This window comes from Nicotiana tabacum, chromosome 19 (assembly GCF_000715075.1).
Source record: "Nicotiana tabacum cultivar K326 chromosome 19, ASM71507v2, whole genome shotgun sequence".
Classification (NCBI taxonomy): Eukaryota; Viridiplantae; Streptophyta; class Magnoliopsida; order Solanales; family Solanaceae; genus Nicotiana; species Nicotiana tabacum.
The window spans coordinates 99,817,548-99,836,605 of record NC_134098.1 but is presented as its reverse complement, the minus strand read 5'-3'; the positions used below and the strand labels follow the sequence as shown (position 1 = coordinate 99,836,605).

General features: G+C 34.2%; 2 protein-coding genes across 3 annotated transcripts; both read right to left on the bottom strand.

The window, feature by feature from the left end:
- Positions 1 to 3,033: 3,033 nt before the first annotated feature.
- LOC107828860 (F-box protein At4g00755) lies at positions 3,034 to 9,590 on the bottom strand. 2 transcript variants are annotated; one of them, XM_016656247.2, is made up of 6 exons: positions 9,356 to 9,590; positions 8,634 to 8,807; positions 6,082 to 6,501; positions 5,795 to 5,964; positions 5,441 to 5,559; positions 3,034 to 3,611 (listed from the first exon to the last, which is right to left on the bottom strand). In XM_016656247.2, exons 1-6 carry the CDS (start codon positions 9,474 to 9,476, stop codon positions 3,302 to 3,304), a joined length of 1,314 nt encoding a protein of 437 aa, XP_016511733.2. In that variant the 5' UTR covers positions 9,477 to 9,590; the 3' UTR covers positions 3,034 to 3,301. The 2 variants fall into 2 exon arrangements, with proteins under 2 accessions (XP_016511733.2, XP_016511732.2); XM_016656246.2 differs by having other exon boundaries at positions 8,634 to 8,813; positions 9,356 to 9,584.
- A 5,413-nt stretch (positions 9,591 to 15,003) lies between these two features.
- Positions 15,004 to 17,381, bottom strand: LOC107825309 (F-box protein PP2-A13-like). The gene is made up of 3 exons (XM_016652155.2): positions 16,898 to 17,381; positions 16,640 to 16,758; positions 15,004 to 15,648 (listed from the first exon to the last, which is right to left on the bottom strand). The coding sequence occupies exons 1-3, from the start codon at positions 17,219 to 17,221 to the stop codon at positions 15,228 to 15,230; spliced, it is 864 nt and encodes a 287-aa protein (XP_016507641.1). The 5' UTR covers positions 17,222 to 17,381; the 3' UTR covers positions 15,004 to 15,227.
- Positions 17,382 to 19,058: the final 1,677 nt, after the last annotated feature.

Sequence of the window (19,058 nt, the reverse complement as noted above, 5' to 3'; positions counted from 1 at the left end):
TTCCAAAAGATTAAAGGAGCCGTCGGGATTCACTTCCTCAATTCCCTGTGACAAATAAACTTCAATCTCATTTAGTTGTGAAAATTCACTACTAGTAGAATCTTGAGAATCCCTAAACCCTGCCCAAGCACTAAGTGCTCTTACTCCCGCAGTTCTTTTAGATGATGGAGAATCAGAATAAAAAGGAGCTGGAACATTTGATCTAGCATGATCTAATGCAACTTGATAAGCATTATAAATAGTTTGAGTATTTATTCTAATTGAGGTTAGTGCTTCCGGAAGTTTAGACAACTCCTCATCTTCAAGTGCTAAACCTTTATAAATAGTTTCATACCAAAATTGAGGACCTCCTAATTTCATACAAGGATTTAACAAAGCACCAACACCATAAATAGGGGGAATAGGGAAAAAATATTTTTAAAACTTTTTTCTCATAGAATCAATAGCAAGTTTGTAAATTTCCCCACCCTCCGAAAAAATGAGCAAACAAATTTGCAAGTTCTGCAATATAAACTAAACAGTTAGAAATAGTAGGATAATATTGCCTAGAAAATTCATTTGTAGCAATATGAAATTTTTCTAAAAAATCTACAAGCATTTTAACATTAGCCCAATCCGCATTTGTAAGGTGCTCATCATCATCACTTACATGAGCATTAAACGTTGAGTTTATGGGGTTTCTATATTCATATGCAACAACTAAACTTTCATACATGTAATTCCATCTAGTTGGACAAGGTTTAGGAACCTTTCTTTCTCTTAGGCCAAATTCATCACATCTTTTAAAATATTCTCTAATTGTGAAGTTGGTGAATTGAAGTCTTCAAATCTTCAACGATAATCAATTTTTAACAAGTTGTTCGTCAATTCGATAAACTCGTTCCTCTGCAGGTGCGATGATACCATGGCCAACTCGTTCCTCTAATTCCTCTGCAGTTTATCGAATTGACGAACAACTTGTTAAAAATTGATTATCGTTGAAGACTTGAAAACTTCAATTCACCAACTTCACAATTAGAGAATATTTTAAAAGATGCGATGAATTTGGCCTAAGAGAAAGAAATGTTCCTAAACCTTGTCCAACTAGATGAAATTACATGTATGAAAGTTTAGTTGTTGCATATGAATATAGAAACCCTATAAACTCAACGTTTAATGCTCATGTAAGTGATGATGATGAGCACCTTACAAATGTGAATTGGGCTAATGTTAAAATGCTTGTAGATTTTTTAGAAAAATTTCATATTGCTACAAATAAATTTTCTGGGCAATATTATCCTACTATTTCTAACTGTTTAGTTTATATTACAGAACTTGCAAATTTGTTTGCTCATTTTTTCGGAAGGTGGGGAAATTTATAAACTTGCTATTGATTATATGAGAAAAAAGTTTAAAAAATATTTTTTCCATATTCCCCCTATTTATGGTGTTGCTGCTTTGTTAAATCCTTGTATGAAATTAGGAGGTCCTTAATTTTGGTATGAAACTGTTTATAAAGGTTTAGCACTTGAAGATGAGGAGTTGTCTAAACTTCCGGAAGCACTAGCCTCAATTAGAATAAATGCTCAAACTATTTATAATGCTTATCAAGTTGCATTAGATCATGCTAGATCAAATGTTCCAGCTCCTTTTTATTCTGATTCTCCATCATCTAAAAGAACTGCGGGAGTAAGAGCACTTAGTGCTTGGGCAGGGTTTAGGGATTCTCAAGATTCTACTAGTAGTGAATTTTCACAACTAAATGAGATTGAAGTTTATTTGTCACAGGGAATTGAGGAAGTGAATCCCGACGGCTCCTTTAATCTTTTGGAATGGTGGAAAGACAAAGAAAAATACTTTCCGGTTCTTTTAAGGATGACCCGAGATATTTTAACTATTCAAGTTTCAACAGTGGCACCGGAGAGCGCTTTCAGTCAAGCAAGACTTCAACTCGGTGATTATAGAGCGTCTATGAGGTAGAGCTTGGAAAAATCAGTACTTTTCAGAGATTGGATCCGTTCGGAAAGAAGAAATTTTGGACTTGCACAACCAGAGGTCGACGAAGCTTACGAAGAAATGCTAGCTGAACTTGCGGAGGATGTTGCTTCGCCCGGAAGCGGTGATGACCAAGCTTCTTTTCCGCCACCACCAACGAAAATTCCTCCGGACCTTGATGGATTTATGAAGTTTGTAAGAGATACCATGTAACTTGTATGAACAAAAATTAGTATGTATTATGTAACTTATATTTTGGCACATCTTGATTAGTTTCTTTTTCTTCTCAATGGTGGTATTAGCACCTTGTTGTGCTCATTCCATAGGGAGGGGAAGACTAAGAAAGATATTGCCATATTTTTTTTAATGCTATAATAAAATTATAACACATTTCTTTGAATATCTCTTTACAATATTTTTGTCTTTAAATTTGAATTAAAAAATTTAGGTCATAATTCTAAAATAAAATTTATAAGGAATTGCCTTAGATATTTTTATTAACATCTTTTTTTCTCTAATTTCTATAAATAAATAAAATTTTTAAAAAATTATACGTTGGGCCCACTTAGACCACGACCCGGGACCGTTTAGCCCGGGACTATTAGTTCGCGGGCCCAGTCCCGGGCCGATTCCTACAAAAAGACCACCAGGAACGGGATCGTTTAAATTGGGATCGGCCCAGGACCGTTTGGACCGGCCCACTTAGGCCCGGGCCATTGCCCACTTGCCACCCTTAAATTCAAATCTATCAAGTTAAATCCTTCCACCACTGCACAAGTTATCTAGCGAATTTATATACTACATTATTTATATGAGTTAGAATATAGATTAATTCATATTCTTACAAGTTCAAGATAGTTTTAACTCGAACATGAAGCGCTGAGAATATTTGAGTTTTCCAATTTATTATTATTAATGGTTCATCATGATTTAAAATCAATATGATTAGCAGTAAACAATCAGATGATTTAAGAAATTGAGTACCGCATTCGATTCTGGACACTCAATCCAATGAAAACAGGAAACAAACGAAATACAGTGATATCTTTTAACAAAAAGTTCAAGCCCGCTAACGAAAATGTCATTCATGCACAATAGTGCAACTCTTCTTTGATATATGTTTGTGATAGAAAAAATGCATAAGCCCAATACAAGCATCTACAACGGATCATCAGTAATACAGTCTCATCTACAAGGGCTTATGCACCTCTAAAGCTTTGAGTACACAAAGAACTGCAAAACTGCGTAATAAAGGACAATCAAAGAGAGTGGACATAAATTATTTGGAAAGAAATGTAAGAACTAAAAAGAAAATTGCGATGCTAAATTACAAAATTCCCACTTCATCCATTTCATCATCATCATCATCATCGTCGTCGTCGTCGTCCCATTCCATGGGTTCGACACCCGGCTGGTAACCCTGTAATAAATACTCCAGAAGGCCTGCATCAAGCACAAATCCTTCTGATGGTGTTGGAGGCATATTTGATTCTTGATGACCTCCATTACTCATGCTCTGCAACATGCAATCGAAAACATCTCGATTGTACTTCAACACAAATTCTCGAGACGGTTCTAGGACCTCTATGTCGAATGCAGGGCTGAGTGGTCGCCCTACAACTTTCACATGACAAAGACTGCACATAGGAATGAAATATTGTCAAGATCACATTAATGATAACTAACCAACAGCCTTCTTATAGAGCATCTACACTATGCTTTTTCCCTGTCAGTTTATTAATAACTATTTGAAAAGTCAAATAATTGCATTGATATACCAAGCAGAAAAAGTAAATATGGTACATGTACTTGGCATACCAACAATAAACCATCTATCAGAAACAGTATTTCCTGTTATACCACAGAAACAAATGAAATAAGAGAACATTCATGATTGCTATAGAATTATCAAGTCTTTCAACTTTGCACTCTCTGAAGAACACCAAGTTCCTGGGAGCCTTCAATTCCCATATTGACTTCCAAAAGGGTCGTGATTAAGAAATTATAATATAATTTACTGAAAAATATTTCAAGGCCTCCCCAAAAACTATGAAAAGCTGCAAAGCCAGGCTAACACTACAGTACAGAAATAGTTCCCAGCTCTCTTTTCAATCTCAAGAAGGCCCCGTTTCTACCATTCTCAGAACAGAGGCAACAACACTTGGGCATCTATCTTCAGATGAAACTTCCAAGACTGGGAATTGGAAGAGTTGACTAGCATGCTTACTAGATTGGGGAGTCACACAATCAATGAGCAGGCTGCTGACAGAATCAGATGGGAAGGAAAGACAGATGGACAGTACACAGTGAAGGCAGGATATTAATCATTATGTGCGCAGAATCAAATGCTGGATACTTGACCTTGGAACATATTTGGAGAACTAAGAAGGTGATAAGCTTCAGCTGGATAACATAACATGAGGCCACCCCCCCACTGTTAACCGATGTTATACGTGCGCAACAGAATATAGAGACTAACAGACACCTCCTTCTACATTGCACAGTAGCTACTGATATTTGTTCATCACAGTTTTTGGTTTAAGATGGGTCATGCCTAACAGTATCAAGGATACCTACACAGTTGGTTCTCTTGGAAAGTTGATAAATCCATCAGACAAGTCTGGAAAATGGTTCCTTGTATTTTTTGATGTGTTTGGAAGGAGAGGAACAAAAGATGTTTTGATGGAAATACCAACTCCAAACCACGCCCTTAAGGCTAGTTGTCTTTTAAATTTATGTAGCTGGTATAATTTTTCCTCTGTAGATTCTCATGTCAATCTTTTGGAGTTTGGTAGCTCTTTATCCTTAGCATAGGTCATTGCTGTAATAAAGCTAACAAACTCTCACTTTTGAACTTCTGCTATTATGCATCTACTTGATGCCATTTATAATACCAATTCATCAACAAAATTGACACACAATTCCTTTGTGCATCATGTGGGCTAGGGAGGAGAGGAACCGGTGCTTAGAAGATGAAAGAATATCAATGCACCCTTTACACTCTTCTTGTTCACATTTTTTTTTTGGGTGTAGAACTGATCTGTGAATAATAAGATGCATTTACAGAGTTTATCAATTCCTTAAAAGCTATTAACAATACTTTAGTGAGTCATGTACTTTGTAAAGAAGCACGATCTCAGTTCTACAGTATGAATAAAATTAAACCTAGCACGATCTTGGTTCTATAGTATGAATAAAATTAAACTTTTCCTTTCTCACAACATTATTTTATTATAAATGTGTAATTGAATAGCAAAATATCAGTTTCAACATTATTTTATTATAAATGTGTAATTGAATAGCAAAATATCAGTTTCATCTTCTTCCCCTGATGCATTAGTAAGTCTAGGCATCAAGAGCATTATTAGTAGTGCACATGCAAGTCCACTACAACAACTCGCTGATAAATAGAGCAGCAAATATGAAGCAGACCTTTCAATCAAAGAGAGAAAAGATGAACACGAACCATATGTAAAACAAGTCGTCCATTTCTTGTCTCTGAACTCTGCCCAAAAGCTGAATCTGCAGATATCCACCAATGCAAAGCACAGGCTCGGGTAGATTGAACCGCTGAAAGCAATTTTCCTGGCCATTGAAGTTTGATCTGTTAATTCTCCTTCTCATGCAAATTAGTCTATGACACTCCTTTCAAAGACATGGAGAAAAATTCTGGCTAGTTTTTACATATAACAAGACTTAAACAGAACAAATATTATGACTGCTCCCACCATCAAGAAACTACTCTACCAAAAACATAGACAACTGAGTAAATAAGAGTATCTTCTTAAGGAGAAAACTAAAGGAAGTTATAAAACAAGACCTGTGTCATAGGGAATTCTTCAGAAGTATATGTCCATATAAACTTGTCATCAGCAGGCTGTTGCTGGGGCAATTGCAGGAGATCACTCTCATCTCTCGCAGATTTGGGATACCCTAACCGAAATCGAACAGATTTTGCAGAGTATATGGGCTTGCCGGGCTGGAAATAAGCTGAATTGGAAAATTACATATTAGACAAGAGAACCAAATAAAGCTTCGGAAGTCTGTGAAACTCAGATTATAAATTTGAGGGGGCATCTAATGCCCCAAAGAAAGATTAACAAACACCTTCAAAAGGTTGTATATCAACTTCGTTGATCACACACATATCAGCTTTCAACTTGTAAATTAGCGTCTCAGGGGCGTTGGGGTCACTGTGTCCTTTACTTGACCAGTATGAAGGTCTATTCAGATATCTGTCCCTTGGAATTAAAGTATTGACAATACTTTCATCTGGATAATTATCCGTGCTTGAAGCACTGACTGCATAACCTATGCAATCACTTCGACATGACTTTGATGTTTCAATAGCTTGAAGTAGAGAAGCGTAAACTTCATGGTCTCTTTTTAGAGTCTCCCAGTTGGAATTGCTAGACCCAACATCTTTTGGTGCTGCTGCACTCGCATCTAATTCTGTTATACGGGCAATCCTAGAAAGCTGCGGAAACCTTCCAACACACAGTTGCTTGGAGAGTCCATTGGTAACCACTGCAAATAAACAAGTAAATCATCAACCTGTTTTCTTCTTCCAAATGGTAATAAACCTTCAATGACAGAAACTGGCATGATTTCTCGAAGAAAGGCTTAATATAGCAATTTTTTCCTTATGAAAAAGATTGGAAAATCCTTAGAAGTGATGCACATTGTCAAGCCCAAAAGGCAGTAAAGTCTGATTGCGGCAGCGCAAAGTACAGAAAATAAGCTTCCAGCTTCAAAATAAACAAATTGCATTGCATACCACTTGCACAAGAAAAGAGTATGATTTTTCCATTAGTAACTTACAAAAGAGTTCAAGAAACCAACAATTAATTAACTGCTTTACTGAATGCAACTTGGCAAGCTACACTAACAAGATAGTTCAGGTACAATATTCAAGGATAAGCGCAAAGGTCAAGTATGGTACTCCTAGTTCTAGCTAATCATCACTATATTAATGTAATCTATACCAGGCGGTGGTTCTTGTGTCCAAAGCCAAATCACTTGCTTTTACTGGATAACTAATGTTTCTTTTTAGTGTTGGGGAACAAACAATTGGCCCCAGGCATGCCCAAAGTTGAACCTACCCTCTTTCAGCTTTTGAAAAAATGCACTGTCCCCAAAAGGTTTTATTTTACAATTTTGAATTGTGAAATATCTATTTTCCTTCTGCAAAAAGAAAAATTGGTATATTTTTCATAGCACCTAAAGATGTATGTACAATCGGGTTAAAGCTTAGTTCACCATCTGAAAGCCTCAAAAATGTTTAGAGCTTTGGTGAAACTTCTCCCATCACGACACAACCACAGAAAACAAATTCTCCTAAAACCAAATCCAAACAAGTCATCATTTCATACTTTCATCTTCTAACCTAAGTCTTGACGCAAATTCACCTAGACCATCCCAAAATTCTCGTACCAGCACAATGTACTTGAACTAGTCAAACTTGGACCAACCAAGAAATATGGAAAAGACAAGGGCAACAGGCAACAACATTATGTAGTCAAAGTTATTTCCTAGAACAATTACTTCCTAAGACTTCCATCAAGTCCATAGAGTTGAGATGAATATATTTTATTTTTTTTGTATAATTACTTACAGAAGGAAGATCTTTACTGTTCCAATCTTTTTCTGAAATGCAGAGACAAGTCTCTCGAATGTACAGTACAAAAGACAACAAGGTACACTGTAGACTGTACATATGTGAGAAACATACAACTAGCTCCACGCTGCCAGGGTTAAAATGTATCATAATCAGCTTATTCTCTGTTTCGAGGTGTGCCTTTGACACCATAACCACGAGAAGGAACAACAATCAGCATAAAGAGTGATTAATTTGGTCTTATGTGATATTTATCTCAACTCTTTCCTGACTTACCCACTTAGACATCAGGTTGTTAGAAATCTGAACATATGAAAATTTCTTTTAAAGATCAAGATAAAGATTCTAAAATCTAAAAGAGTAGGGACACAAGTGAGAAAAAGAGGCATATTAGGGAACTTCACAGCCAAGTTTGGAAATATATCATATTATCACACCACTTGTATAACATTTTAGGGGTGACATCAACATCATAATCGTAAATATTTGGTAGAAACCAAAAGCACTAATTGACTTAGTCATAGCTTAACCTTAATTTTTGAACCTCAAGAGATCGTACAGAGTGTTTCTCCTCTCAGACATCAATTCATTTTGCATCATTGGTCATTCGTAACTTTTTCTTGAAATCAAAGAAATTTGATTATGATTCGGATTCTTGTACTCTTTGGACGATCCGTCTCTCCTTTCTTCTTTCCAAGGCTTCACTTATTTTTTACACATTCAGAATCATTTCTCAAGGCATAAATTGAAGATAGATCCTCATTGCTTAAAATAGCTCTAGATGCAAATAAAGTAGTAATGAGTCTTTAGGCACAGTAATCACATAATGTAACGGGATGAAGTACACCAAGTATATAAAACAAGAGTAGAAAAGCATCATAATGGAAACAGGAAAACTGAATCTGTGGTTTTTGAAACTTAACAACACTAGAAATGATGTAATATAATGATGAAAAAAGTAAGAATGCCAGTTCGGTCTCACATCCTAAACACAATGCTAACGGGCTGCTTTTAAGGAAGAACGAAAGCTTGAATAGCTTACCAAATTCGTGCCAAAGGCGCGAAACAGAGCCGGCACGGACCACATCAGCTGGATCATTCAAACACATCAGGATGTTCAGAGACACGTCAGTGTCAAGCCATTGCACAAAATCAATATGTGTCTCCATGGAACGACTACCATGCAATCCCCTAGATCTATTCAATGTTCCAAAACCTGAGTCTCCAGCAAACACAAAAAATGATGCGATGAGAAAAAACCTTCAAAAAGAGAGAGAAGTAAACGACAAGGTTATCCCCTAATCTAGGGAATTCAGGGTTAAATCAGCAAACATACCCAAAATAGATCAAATGCATGAACTTAACTACCAGCTTATATTTGTGCAATGGGTTAAAAATGGGTCATGAAAATGTAATCTCTTAAGAGGCTTCCAAAGATTGAAACTTTCACATTAAGTCCATCATTCAACTCCGCCTCAATATCATTAAGTCGGCTACATGAATCTTCTATATCCATTCCGCTAAGTCAATATTCAGATAAAAATCTCATCTTTCACAAAATTAACCATTTCTTTCCTAACGCAATTACCAAAAAGAACTAAAAAATGAAAAAATCCACCTACCCGAGAGGCAAGAAAGATAAGCATATAAAAGATTTAAATATAACAATCTAAAATACGGGATTAACCCAACAAATTCAAGAAGGCTAATTGAAAAAAAAATAACAACCAATAAGAAGGAGTATAAAAGGAAGAGATGTTGTACCTTTTGGATTGAAGAAAGAGAAGAAAACCCTAGAGAGAAATAGCACAACTGCATAAATAGAAAAATCTAGAAAAGGAAACTGTTTCCAAAGATAAGCTATTTTGGATATGGATTTGGTCATTATATTCACCCATACATTTTTCTGAAGCTTCCAAATTTTATTGGTTGGATAAAATTATTTCTCAAGTTTTCTTTGAAGCACTGAAGAAGAATCACTAGAATTTTGCTCTGCATTTAATTAATTAATTTATTTATTTATTTTCCCGTTTTAATTTCTTTGATCTGGACATCTGGTTCGTGGGCCGGACCTATTACGTAGATGTATCTTTTTTCGCCGAATTGTAGTCGTACTCTATATTTGTGTCACCTTTTAATATGTACCATATTTTTAAAAATTATTAATTTGGTAGTAAGATGACAACAAATCCGTAATAATATGACAATTACACCCATGATAGTATTAGCATTAGCATGCTACTTTGGAGATGACCTCATTCGCATTAGCATGCATACCGTAAAACAAGCCCCGATAAACGTAGCAGCATGCTAGCGTTTGGAGATGACGTTGTTTTACAGTACCAGGGGTTATTCATTAGCATGCGAGATGGTGTAAAACTTCAGCCAATTACAGTAGCAGCTGAAGTTGTTTTACATTGAAGTTAAAACTTCATGCTAATGCATGCTGAAGTTATTTATCCTACGGCCAACAGTTTTGTCATGAGTTTTATCCAAAACATTAGTCTAAATATGCTGAAGTTATTTAGTTCATTTGCTAAAATTTCAGACTAAACATGCTGGAGTTATTTAGTTCATTTGCTAAAAATTCAGACTAAACATGCTTAAGTTATTTAGTTCATTTGCTAAAATTTCAGACTAAACATGCTTAAGTTATTTAGTTCATTTGCTAAAACTTCATGCCAAAACATGCTGAAGTGTTGTCCTGCAATCTACAGTTTTGTCAATAGTCCTGAAGAGCAAAATCGTCTTTTTAAAACGCTTTTAACAAAAAAAGGGGTACGGATATAAACGGAAAAACAAAATGGGTATAAGTTAAAAGGGGGCGACCAAATAAGTCGCCCCATGCAATTTTTACTCTTTTTTCACGTACATTTAATTTCTTTTTCTTTTTAATTTATATTTTGACCTATAGTGAAATGATGGAAAAGAATAAAAAGAGATGATTGGATTAAGAATCTGTTTGTGCACCTCCAGATTCTTTTTTTTCTCTTCACCTTTTCAAGTCTGGGAATCCAAAAGAATTGAATAAACAAGGAATTTAGGAATGGTAGGAAATTTCCCTCGACAACAACGTGACTAGGAAATTTGGTTGGTGAAGATGATCATGGACCCTCCATATTTTTTGGATATTGAGCTATATATGAAAAGAATAATTATCTCAAATAGAGATCCATCCACTTAAACTAGAAAGAGTCGTTGGAGATATAATATGTGCATAATTTATGTATTATATATATATATATATATATATATATATATAAAATAAACCCTGATAAACGTAGCAGCATGCTAACATTTGGAGATGACGTTGTTTTACAGTACCAGGGGTTATTCATTAGCATGCGAGATGGTGTAAAACTTCAGCCAATTACAGTAGCAGCTGAAGTTGTTTTACATTGAAGTTAAAACTTCATGCTAATGCATGCTGAAGTTATTTATCCTACGGCCAACAGTTTTGTCATGAGTTTTATCCAAAACTTTAGTCTAAACATGCTTAAGTTATTTAGTTCATTTGCGAAAATTTCAGACTAAACATGCTTAAATTATTTAGTTCATTTCCTAAAATTTCAGACTAAACATGCTGAAGTTATTTAGTTCATTTGCGAAAATTTCAGACTAAACATGCTTAAGTTTTTATCTTGCAATATGTAATTTTCTAATGAGTTTTTGCTAATGCATGTTGAAGTTATTTAGTTCATTTGCTAAAATTTCAGACTAAACATGCTTAAGTTATTTAGTTCATTTGCTAAAATTTCAGACTTATCATGCTTAAGTTATTTAGTTCATTTGCTAAAATTTTAGACTAAACATGCTTAAGTTATTTAGTTCATTTGCTAAAACTTCATGCCAAAACATGCTAAAGTGTTGTCCTGCAGTCTACAGTTTTGTCAATAGTCCTGAAGGGCAAAATCGTCTTTTTAAAACGTTTTAACAAAAAAAGGAGTACAGATGCAAACGGAAAAATAAAACGGGTATAAGTTAAAAGGGGGCGACCAAATAAGGCGCCCCATGCAATTTTTACTCTTTTTTCACGTATATTTATTTTCTTTTTCTTTTTAATTTATATTTTGACCTATAGTGAAATGATGGAAAAGAATAAAAAGAGATGATTGGATTAAGAATCTGTTTGTGCACCTCCAGATTCTTTTTTTTCTCTTCACCTTTTCAAGTCTGGGAATCCAAAAGAATTGAATAAACAGGGAATTTAGGAATGGTAGGAAATTTCCCTCGACAACAACATGACTAGGAAATTTGGTTGGTGAAGATGATCATGGACCCTCCATATTTTTTTGGATATTAAGCTATATATGAAAAGAATAATTATCTCAAATAGAGATCCATCCAACCACTTAAACTAGAAAAAATCATTAGAAATATAATATGTGTATAATTTATGTATTATATATATATATAATCTATTCATATGATTAGAAAAAATAAACAATGAATATAAGCTCACTATTTGTATGAAGATTACATATGGAAACTCATGATATTTTGATGTTTGGTCCATATCTAACAGTTGTAAACATCTATATCACTTTTTTAGTCCCATTGAAATTAGACAGAAATTGAGAAAAAATCATCATTTGCATTTCCCTTCCACCAAAACCTTGTAGTACCCCTATAGGGATGGTTGTCATTCTAGCTATCCACCCTCCAATTTTCTTGAAATTGTTGCCTAATTAATGTATTTAGTATGTGTCACATTGCCTTTTAGGACTCGACTCAGACGAAACAAAAACAAAAGAAATATGATGAACTTTTTCTTTAAACTATTTTATATCTTATTAGTAAAGAAGATGTTTCTTTGCTCTATCTTATGTTTACTGAAGTGAGGTTGATGCTTTATCTCACCGTCTATGAATTAGAGTCGTCTTTCTTTTCATTTAGAAGAAATGTTAGTCTTGATTTTATAATAGAAACATGGCGTTCTAGCAGAATTTTATGTAAATTAATGTTTATACATTATACTAAGAGTCAAAAATTACAAGTCATATATATATATATATATATATATATATATATATATATATATATATATATGTAAAAACACATGTCCTGTCCACCTTGGTGTTCTTCATTCAGCTCTGGAGAAAAACTTAAAGCTACAATTTTTTTCTTTTGTGTCCACTCTATTTTCTATCTAGACCATCATGTAGCTGTAGATATTTAATAAAAAATAAACGAAGGTGCTTGATTTGAATTTATAGTAACATATTGTATATATGATAAAATATATTCATCGGTCCATATTATCAATCTTTTAAAAATTTATATGCATCTTAAGAAAGATATTTAGCTAGCGTTTGGCCATAAATTTTCAAATTTATTCTGAAAATTCTGATTTGGGTGAAGTTTGGTTTGAAGATGAAAATGTGTTTGAACATCTCTTTTGGGTGAAGTTTGGTTTGGAAAAATATGAAACATGACTTATACCCACAAGTTATAAAAACTATCACAAATACCAACAATACCATTATCAATAGCATTCATTATATTATCGCAAACCATAGTCCTGAACATAAATAAATTTGATACAAAATTATCATTTTTATAATGAACTACATGATACACTATCGCATGACCGAAAAGACGAAACAACATCATTACAAAATAATAAATGGTGGGCTCTTTTATAAAATACAAAAGTTTGAGCCCATTTTTAAAAAATATAATAGGTGATATTTTGGCCCAAAATTAGCTATTGGGATTTGGCCAAAATATAGGCAAAATCTATGGCCAAACATGTGTTTGCCAAATAAAACCAAGTTTATTTTGGGTTTTGGGATTTGAAATTTGACCAAAATGTAAGCTAAATCTATGACCAGACATGTGTTTGCCAAATAAAACTCAAGTTTATTTTGGCAAAATCTATGGCCAAACGAGTCCTAAAATATTGAGCTGGTTTTGGGATTTGGCCAAAATGTAGGCAAAATCTACGGCCAAACATATGTTTGCCAAATAAAATCCAAGTTTATTTTAGGTTTTGGGATTTGGAATTTGACCAAAATGTAAGCAAAATCTATGGCCAAACATGTGTTTGCCAAATAAAACCCAAGTTTATTTTGACAAAATCTATGGCCAAACGGGTCCTTAGTATGCGTTTGGCCATAAGTTTTGGTAATTTATTTTTCAAAAAATAAAATAAAATCAAATATGTGTTTGTTTATAGAACTAATCTAGTTTTGGGGAGATTTTGAAAATCAAAACTTCAAATCTCAAATATAGCTTAAAACCTCTTTTTGGGCCAAATCATGACCATTTGGGATATTTTAGCTGTAAAAAAAAAAGGACCTTTTAATATGTCAAAACTTATCCCAAAATTCATGTCCAAATACATTTTCAATTTCACATCAAACTTCACCCAAATCAGCTTTTTCAAGAAAAAATTTGCGAATCTATATCCAAACAGGTCCTTAATAGTTTTAATCATAAAAATATTTGTCCAGACAATTTTTTTTCTTTCCTTTAACGCCCTACTTAATTACCACTACACTAATTGAAAATAGAAGAATAAATTTGAGAAGATAATCCTGTTTTTCTAAAATGTTAATTTTGTTTGGTAATCGACTATGTTGTCCTTCTTTTTCGCTTACACAAGCCTCCCACCTCAAAAGGATAAAACTGGAATTGGAATTAGGGATTTTCCTTTGACAACAACATAATTCGGATAATAAAAAACTCGACGTAGGTTGATAGAGATGGACTATTGACCCTCCACTATTTGGATCTTGGTATTAAGAGTTCAGATATTTTGCGGTTATGATATTATCAGATATTTTGACAACAATAATAATGTTCTTTTCCATCTGATTATTTATTTAATGTATAATTGACTACTCCAAACTTTTAATTGTTTCTGTTATTAAGCAAACTTTATCATAAATACTATAAGCCACAATCTCAGAAATAAGAAACACTATAATATTTTTATTTTTTTTAAGAGGGAAAATCGATGCCGCTATAATCTCTGCCAAAACCTTTGCCCTTCGGTGAACACTATGTGGTGAGCAATTCGTGCGCACTAGGTAAACCCCCTGTGTAATAGTCTGCAAATCACCTAGGCAAGCCCTGTGCGACAAGCTCAACCCATAAGGCTCATAAGGCATTGAAAGGGGAATCGATCCAGTCCATCCATCCGTCAAACCCCAAAACACTATAATATTCTTCAAACCTTCTGATAACTTTCTTTACCATCAAGTTAATGACCTTATCCAAATAGGGCTTTTGAGTCTTTGACTAATCTGAACAACCAAAAGTACTATGAAAGTCTCGCTCAATTTTCTAAAATTTTCCAACCAATCTATAACCCCAAAGAATAAGAGCTTTACAAAAACATCAAAAAGAGAAAATTCAAAGAGTGAATATTGAAGCAAAATAAAAAATAAAAAATAACAACAACAGTATATACTCGAAATCAACTACCATATTCATTTCTTGGACTAATGTACAAAAACCTGAACTTTGAGGACCCAATTGTAATTACTAGAAAAACAGGAGGGACTTTTGGGGAGAAACCAAACTATATAGTACGAAGTACAAACTAATTCCTCCCCCCCCCCAGGCTGAAAAAAGAAGAAGAAGAAGAAAACATTCTGGCCGCCTAAGAAGATTTTGGGCTGTAAAGCTATCAACAAGACCTCAATTGTTTTGCTAAGCTACTAGGGCATATTAACACAGAATCAACACACAGACCACCTTTTGTATGTGTGCAATCTATCTGTGTCAATGAATATTTGATCTTTGTTGGAACAGTCGCATCCTTAACAACAAAATCTCCCGCATGGTGGTGTACCCAACTTCCTACATTGTTCAGGTAACACCGGGATCTGGCACGATCACCATCTGGTGTCGCTAACTGAAACTGTACGGGTTTCAAGTCCCAGCCATGAATGTGCTCGTAGTTACAGACTCGACGATTGTGCCTCTTTGTAACCTTGCCGAGCTTAAGTCTGAAGAACAAGCTATATATCCCCGCTGGGAATTGGAACTCGAGGTCCCCATCGACTTCAAGCCACCAGATTTGCTGAAGATAAGCTACAGTTTGGAATCTGAATGAAGAATGATAATGTCAGTATTGATCAGCCTATTCCTTATACATGAGGAAGTATGAATTAACTTTAAAGGTCTAAATTGCAGGACAAGGGAAAAATGCAAGCAGATCATGAAATGTATGAAATGAATGGAAAGAATCTCTAACTTAACACATGTACAAAGCCAACGCGCTAGCTAGCTAGCTCAACTTTGTGCGTAAAGCTTTACCAAAGACAACATAAACCTTTCACACCACCCCCACAATAGCATTTAATTATGTTACGATGTCTCATTCATTAGTCACCCTGACTTATCATCTGGCTAGCTAGATCATGAGGATTCACGCACTAGGAATTAGATCACCAGGCTCAACATCACTTGAACAATCCCCTATGCGAGGATTTACACTGATCATGGTTTAAGAAGTGTTCTTGCATAGTTGCTTTTTGTTAGAACTGCCAATACCTCTGTCTTCTATCAACCTCTCATTATATTGCTAAATTTGGAGTTTACAAATTGGGATGGACTTACAAATTATTCTATGAAAAGGGTTTAATTTCATATGCTAATAATATTTACGCTATTAGGTTACTTAAAAGGTTGTAGTATGCGTGGGTTGGTAACATAAAAAGAGGGTAAATAATACACTATTAACGGTTCTTTACACTGACAATGTCTAAAGACTTGCTCCAAATAAAAAATAATACCACAATAAAATCTAGTAAAAGATTTGGTGGCCTTATTAGGAATTTTCATTCATGTTATGTGAGAATCACTTGAAATTCAGAGGTGGAGTCAGGGATCAGCCTGCAAAATGCAAGGCATATCTATTCCCTGCTTCCCCCCCCCCCCCATCTCCCCATTGAAAAGGAAAACAAAAAAAAATCGTGCTAAAGTGAAGATTCATAATTTTTTCGACCTAAACTGAAGATTCATTCATGACTAAGTTTCAGCATAAACAGGCCCTTAATAGTCAAAAAGAAAGAACACATAAAAAATACTACCCACCTTGATTCATCCGTCGGAATGTGATTCCAATATCGGCGATCATCAATACCGGTAATTGCCATTCCTTTAGATGAAATTGCCAAACAAACCCCTCCATTATTCTTATCAATCCATACTTCCTGTCCCCCAAAAAATCATCAACTCCAAAATTCAAAACTCATACTCACATAACACTATATAAAAAAACAAAAAAGAGCACAGAAAAAGAAGAAGAATAACAAAGTTAGCATTTTGAATATAAAATGTTAAAGAACAGACCTTTGTGCCACCATCAAAGGAGCTGGGACGAGAAAGCTTAGCAAAAATGTCCCTTTTACCCACGCCAGCATCTTTGAGGCCGAGCAATTCTTGAAGAATAAACTTGTAATTGGAGGGCAATTTGGGTTCCCATATAAAATCAGCAGATGAAGCAGCACGAAAGGCCCTGTTAATACGTGCCAATTTGCAGATCTGAGGTGGATCAAGGTATGAGAGTACAAGAGCAATACAAGCCTCTGGTATATCATCTAGTTTGGACTTTAATGGAACAAAATTCAACCCATCACCAGATTTGGAGTCAATGGAAGATGCATTAGCACCCATTTCAGAAAAAACAATAAACAGAAACGGAGAGATGAAAATGGTGGAAGTGTTTTTTAAGTGTGTTTATGTATATGTCTCTGTCCGGTGGAACAAGGAAGGAAATTGTGGATTTTGTATGTTTTTTTTTTGAGAGAAAAGAGAGAAGAGTTTCGACTGTACCATTAACGAGAGAGGGGATTCTTATCCACTATACTGTGAGTACTTTACGCGCTCACTTCAAGCGTCATTTACACGTACACGTACTTTAAGGACGAGCTGACTGAAGATTTCGAGACGCTACTTCACTTATCAGGTGTGCTGTTGTACTTGTAAATAGAGATTTAAGCCTGTGTTGCACACTGTCTTATCAAGGGCACTGAAGTTTGCCAAATACTCCGTTTAGCTTTTTGCCAAGTTGGCTTGAATTCCACTAAGTTGCCACTTGGCAAAATAAATTAATCTAAAGAAAATGATGTTCTGGATAATGCATAAATTTTTATTCAAAAAGTGCCATCAATGGTCAATTCGATCACTTTTGTTCAATTTTTTTCCCTTATAATTTATGTAAAAATCTGTGACTAAATTCGTGCTGAAAGTCGACCAACTAATAGCCGACCAAATTTTTTATTTATTTTTTTCAAAAGTGATTTTGGCCAAAAATTGAGGTGTTTGACCAAGTTTTTAGAAGGAAAAAAAGTGCTTTTGAGAAGAAAGCAGAAATAAATTTTGAGAAGCAGAAAAATATAGCTTCTTTCCAAAAGCACTTTTCTGAGAAGCAATTTTGAGACAAATATACTTAGAAGCAGTTTTCAAAAGTTTGGTCAAACAATAATTACTGCTCAAAAGTACTTTTCAAATTAATTAGCCAAACACAAACTCATTCTCACAAAAAGTACTTTTTTTAAAAGTACTTTTTTAAAAAATACTTTTCAAAATAAGCAGATTTTAGAAATTTGGTCAAACAGATTATAATGTAACTCACCAAATACAGGTCCTATAGTGACAATGGATATTGTGACGAATTCAAAATTTAAATGAGTATTCACATAGTGTATAAGTTGAGTTTTTATAACAGTATGAGCCTTCCCAACTACAAGAAGTTCATGTTGAATCCAACAATGAAAAAGAAAAACCAACAATGGATATTCATGGACTAGTTATTATATTCTTTAATTGTCTCCTAGAGCAGAAATTTTTGAAAGCACTCCACTTTTTGTGGTCTATGAGTTAGAATGTTTTATATAATCAATTTAAATGTCTTTGAATCAATGATTAACTAGTCTTTGTTTTTTTCTTTATCATCACTTCCAAATTATGATACATTTTAGTTTTCCTTTTCTTCACAAATTTTTAACTTTATTACTCCCCTAAAAATGGCTAACTAAATATTATACACAACCACTTAAATTCTTGATTGTACCTTACTATCTTGCATATTTTTATCAGTATTTTAAAAGGCGTGGGCGTAAGGCGAAGCGATTTACATATACATTAGCGAGGCGTATGCCCCATAGGTATTTAGAGCTCGTTTGGATTAGCTGATTTGAAGTAGCTGATAAGCATTAGGTGCTGAAAAGCACTTTTAAGTGCTGAAACTGATTTAATAAATAAGCAGTTATGTGTTTGGATACAAGTGCTGAAATTGATAATAAGTTGCTGCAGTATTTGATAAAAAAGTACTAATAAGATATTTTTCTGTTAAAATGACTTAAATAACCTTATAATTGTTTACACTTGTAAAGGCGTAATTTCTTCAAAATTTTAGATTTTAGATCGATTCAAATACAAAATATTCTATTTGTCATTTTATTTTAAATACAACTGTACTTAGATAAAATAATTTTTATGATAAATATAA

What these genes read in the sequence shown, in the direction of transcription:
- LOC107828860 (XM_016656246.2), bottom strand. Translation starts at nt 9,476, where the DNA reads ATGACCAAATCCATATCCAAAATAGCTTATCTTTGGAAACAGTTTCCT. An exon ending in GCGCCTTTGGCACGAATTTG is followed by an intron (nt 6,502 to 8,633) that starts GTAAGCTATTCA and finishes GTTTATTTGCAG; the next exon opens with TGGTTACCAATGGACTCTCC. An exon ending in TGATATACAACCTTTTGAAG is followed by an intron (nt 5,965 to 6,081) that starts GTGTTTGTTAAT and finishes TTTCCAATTCAG; the next exon opens with CTTATTTCCAGCCCGGCAAG.
- LOC107825309 (XM_016652155.2), bottom strand. Translation starts at nt 17,221, where the DNA reads ATGGGTGCTAATGCATCTTCCATTGACTCCAAATCTGGTGATGGGTTG. An exon ending in CCTTTGATGGTGGCACAAAG is followed by an intron (nt 16,759 to 16,897) that starts GTCTGTTCTTTA and finishes TTTGGGGGACAG; the next exon opens with GAAGTATGGATTGATAAGAA. An exon ending in ATTCCGACGGATGAATCAAG is followed by an intron (nt 15,649 to 16,639) that starts GTGGGTAGTATT and finishes TTCTTCATTCAG; the next exon opens with ATTCCAAACTGTAGCTTATC.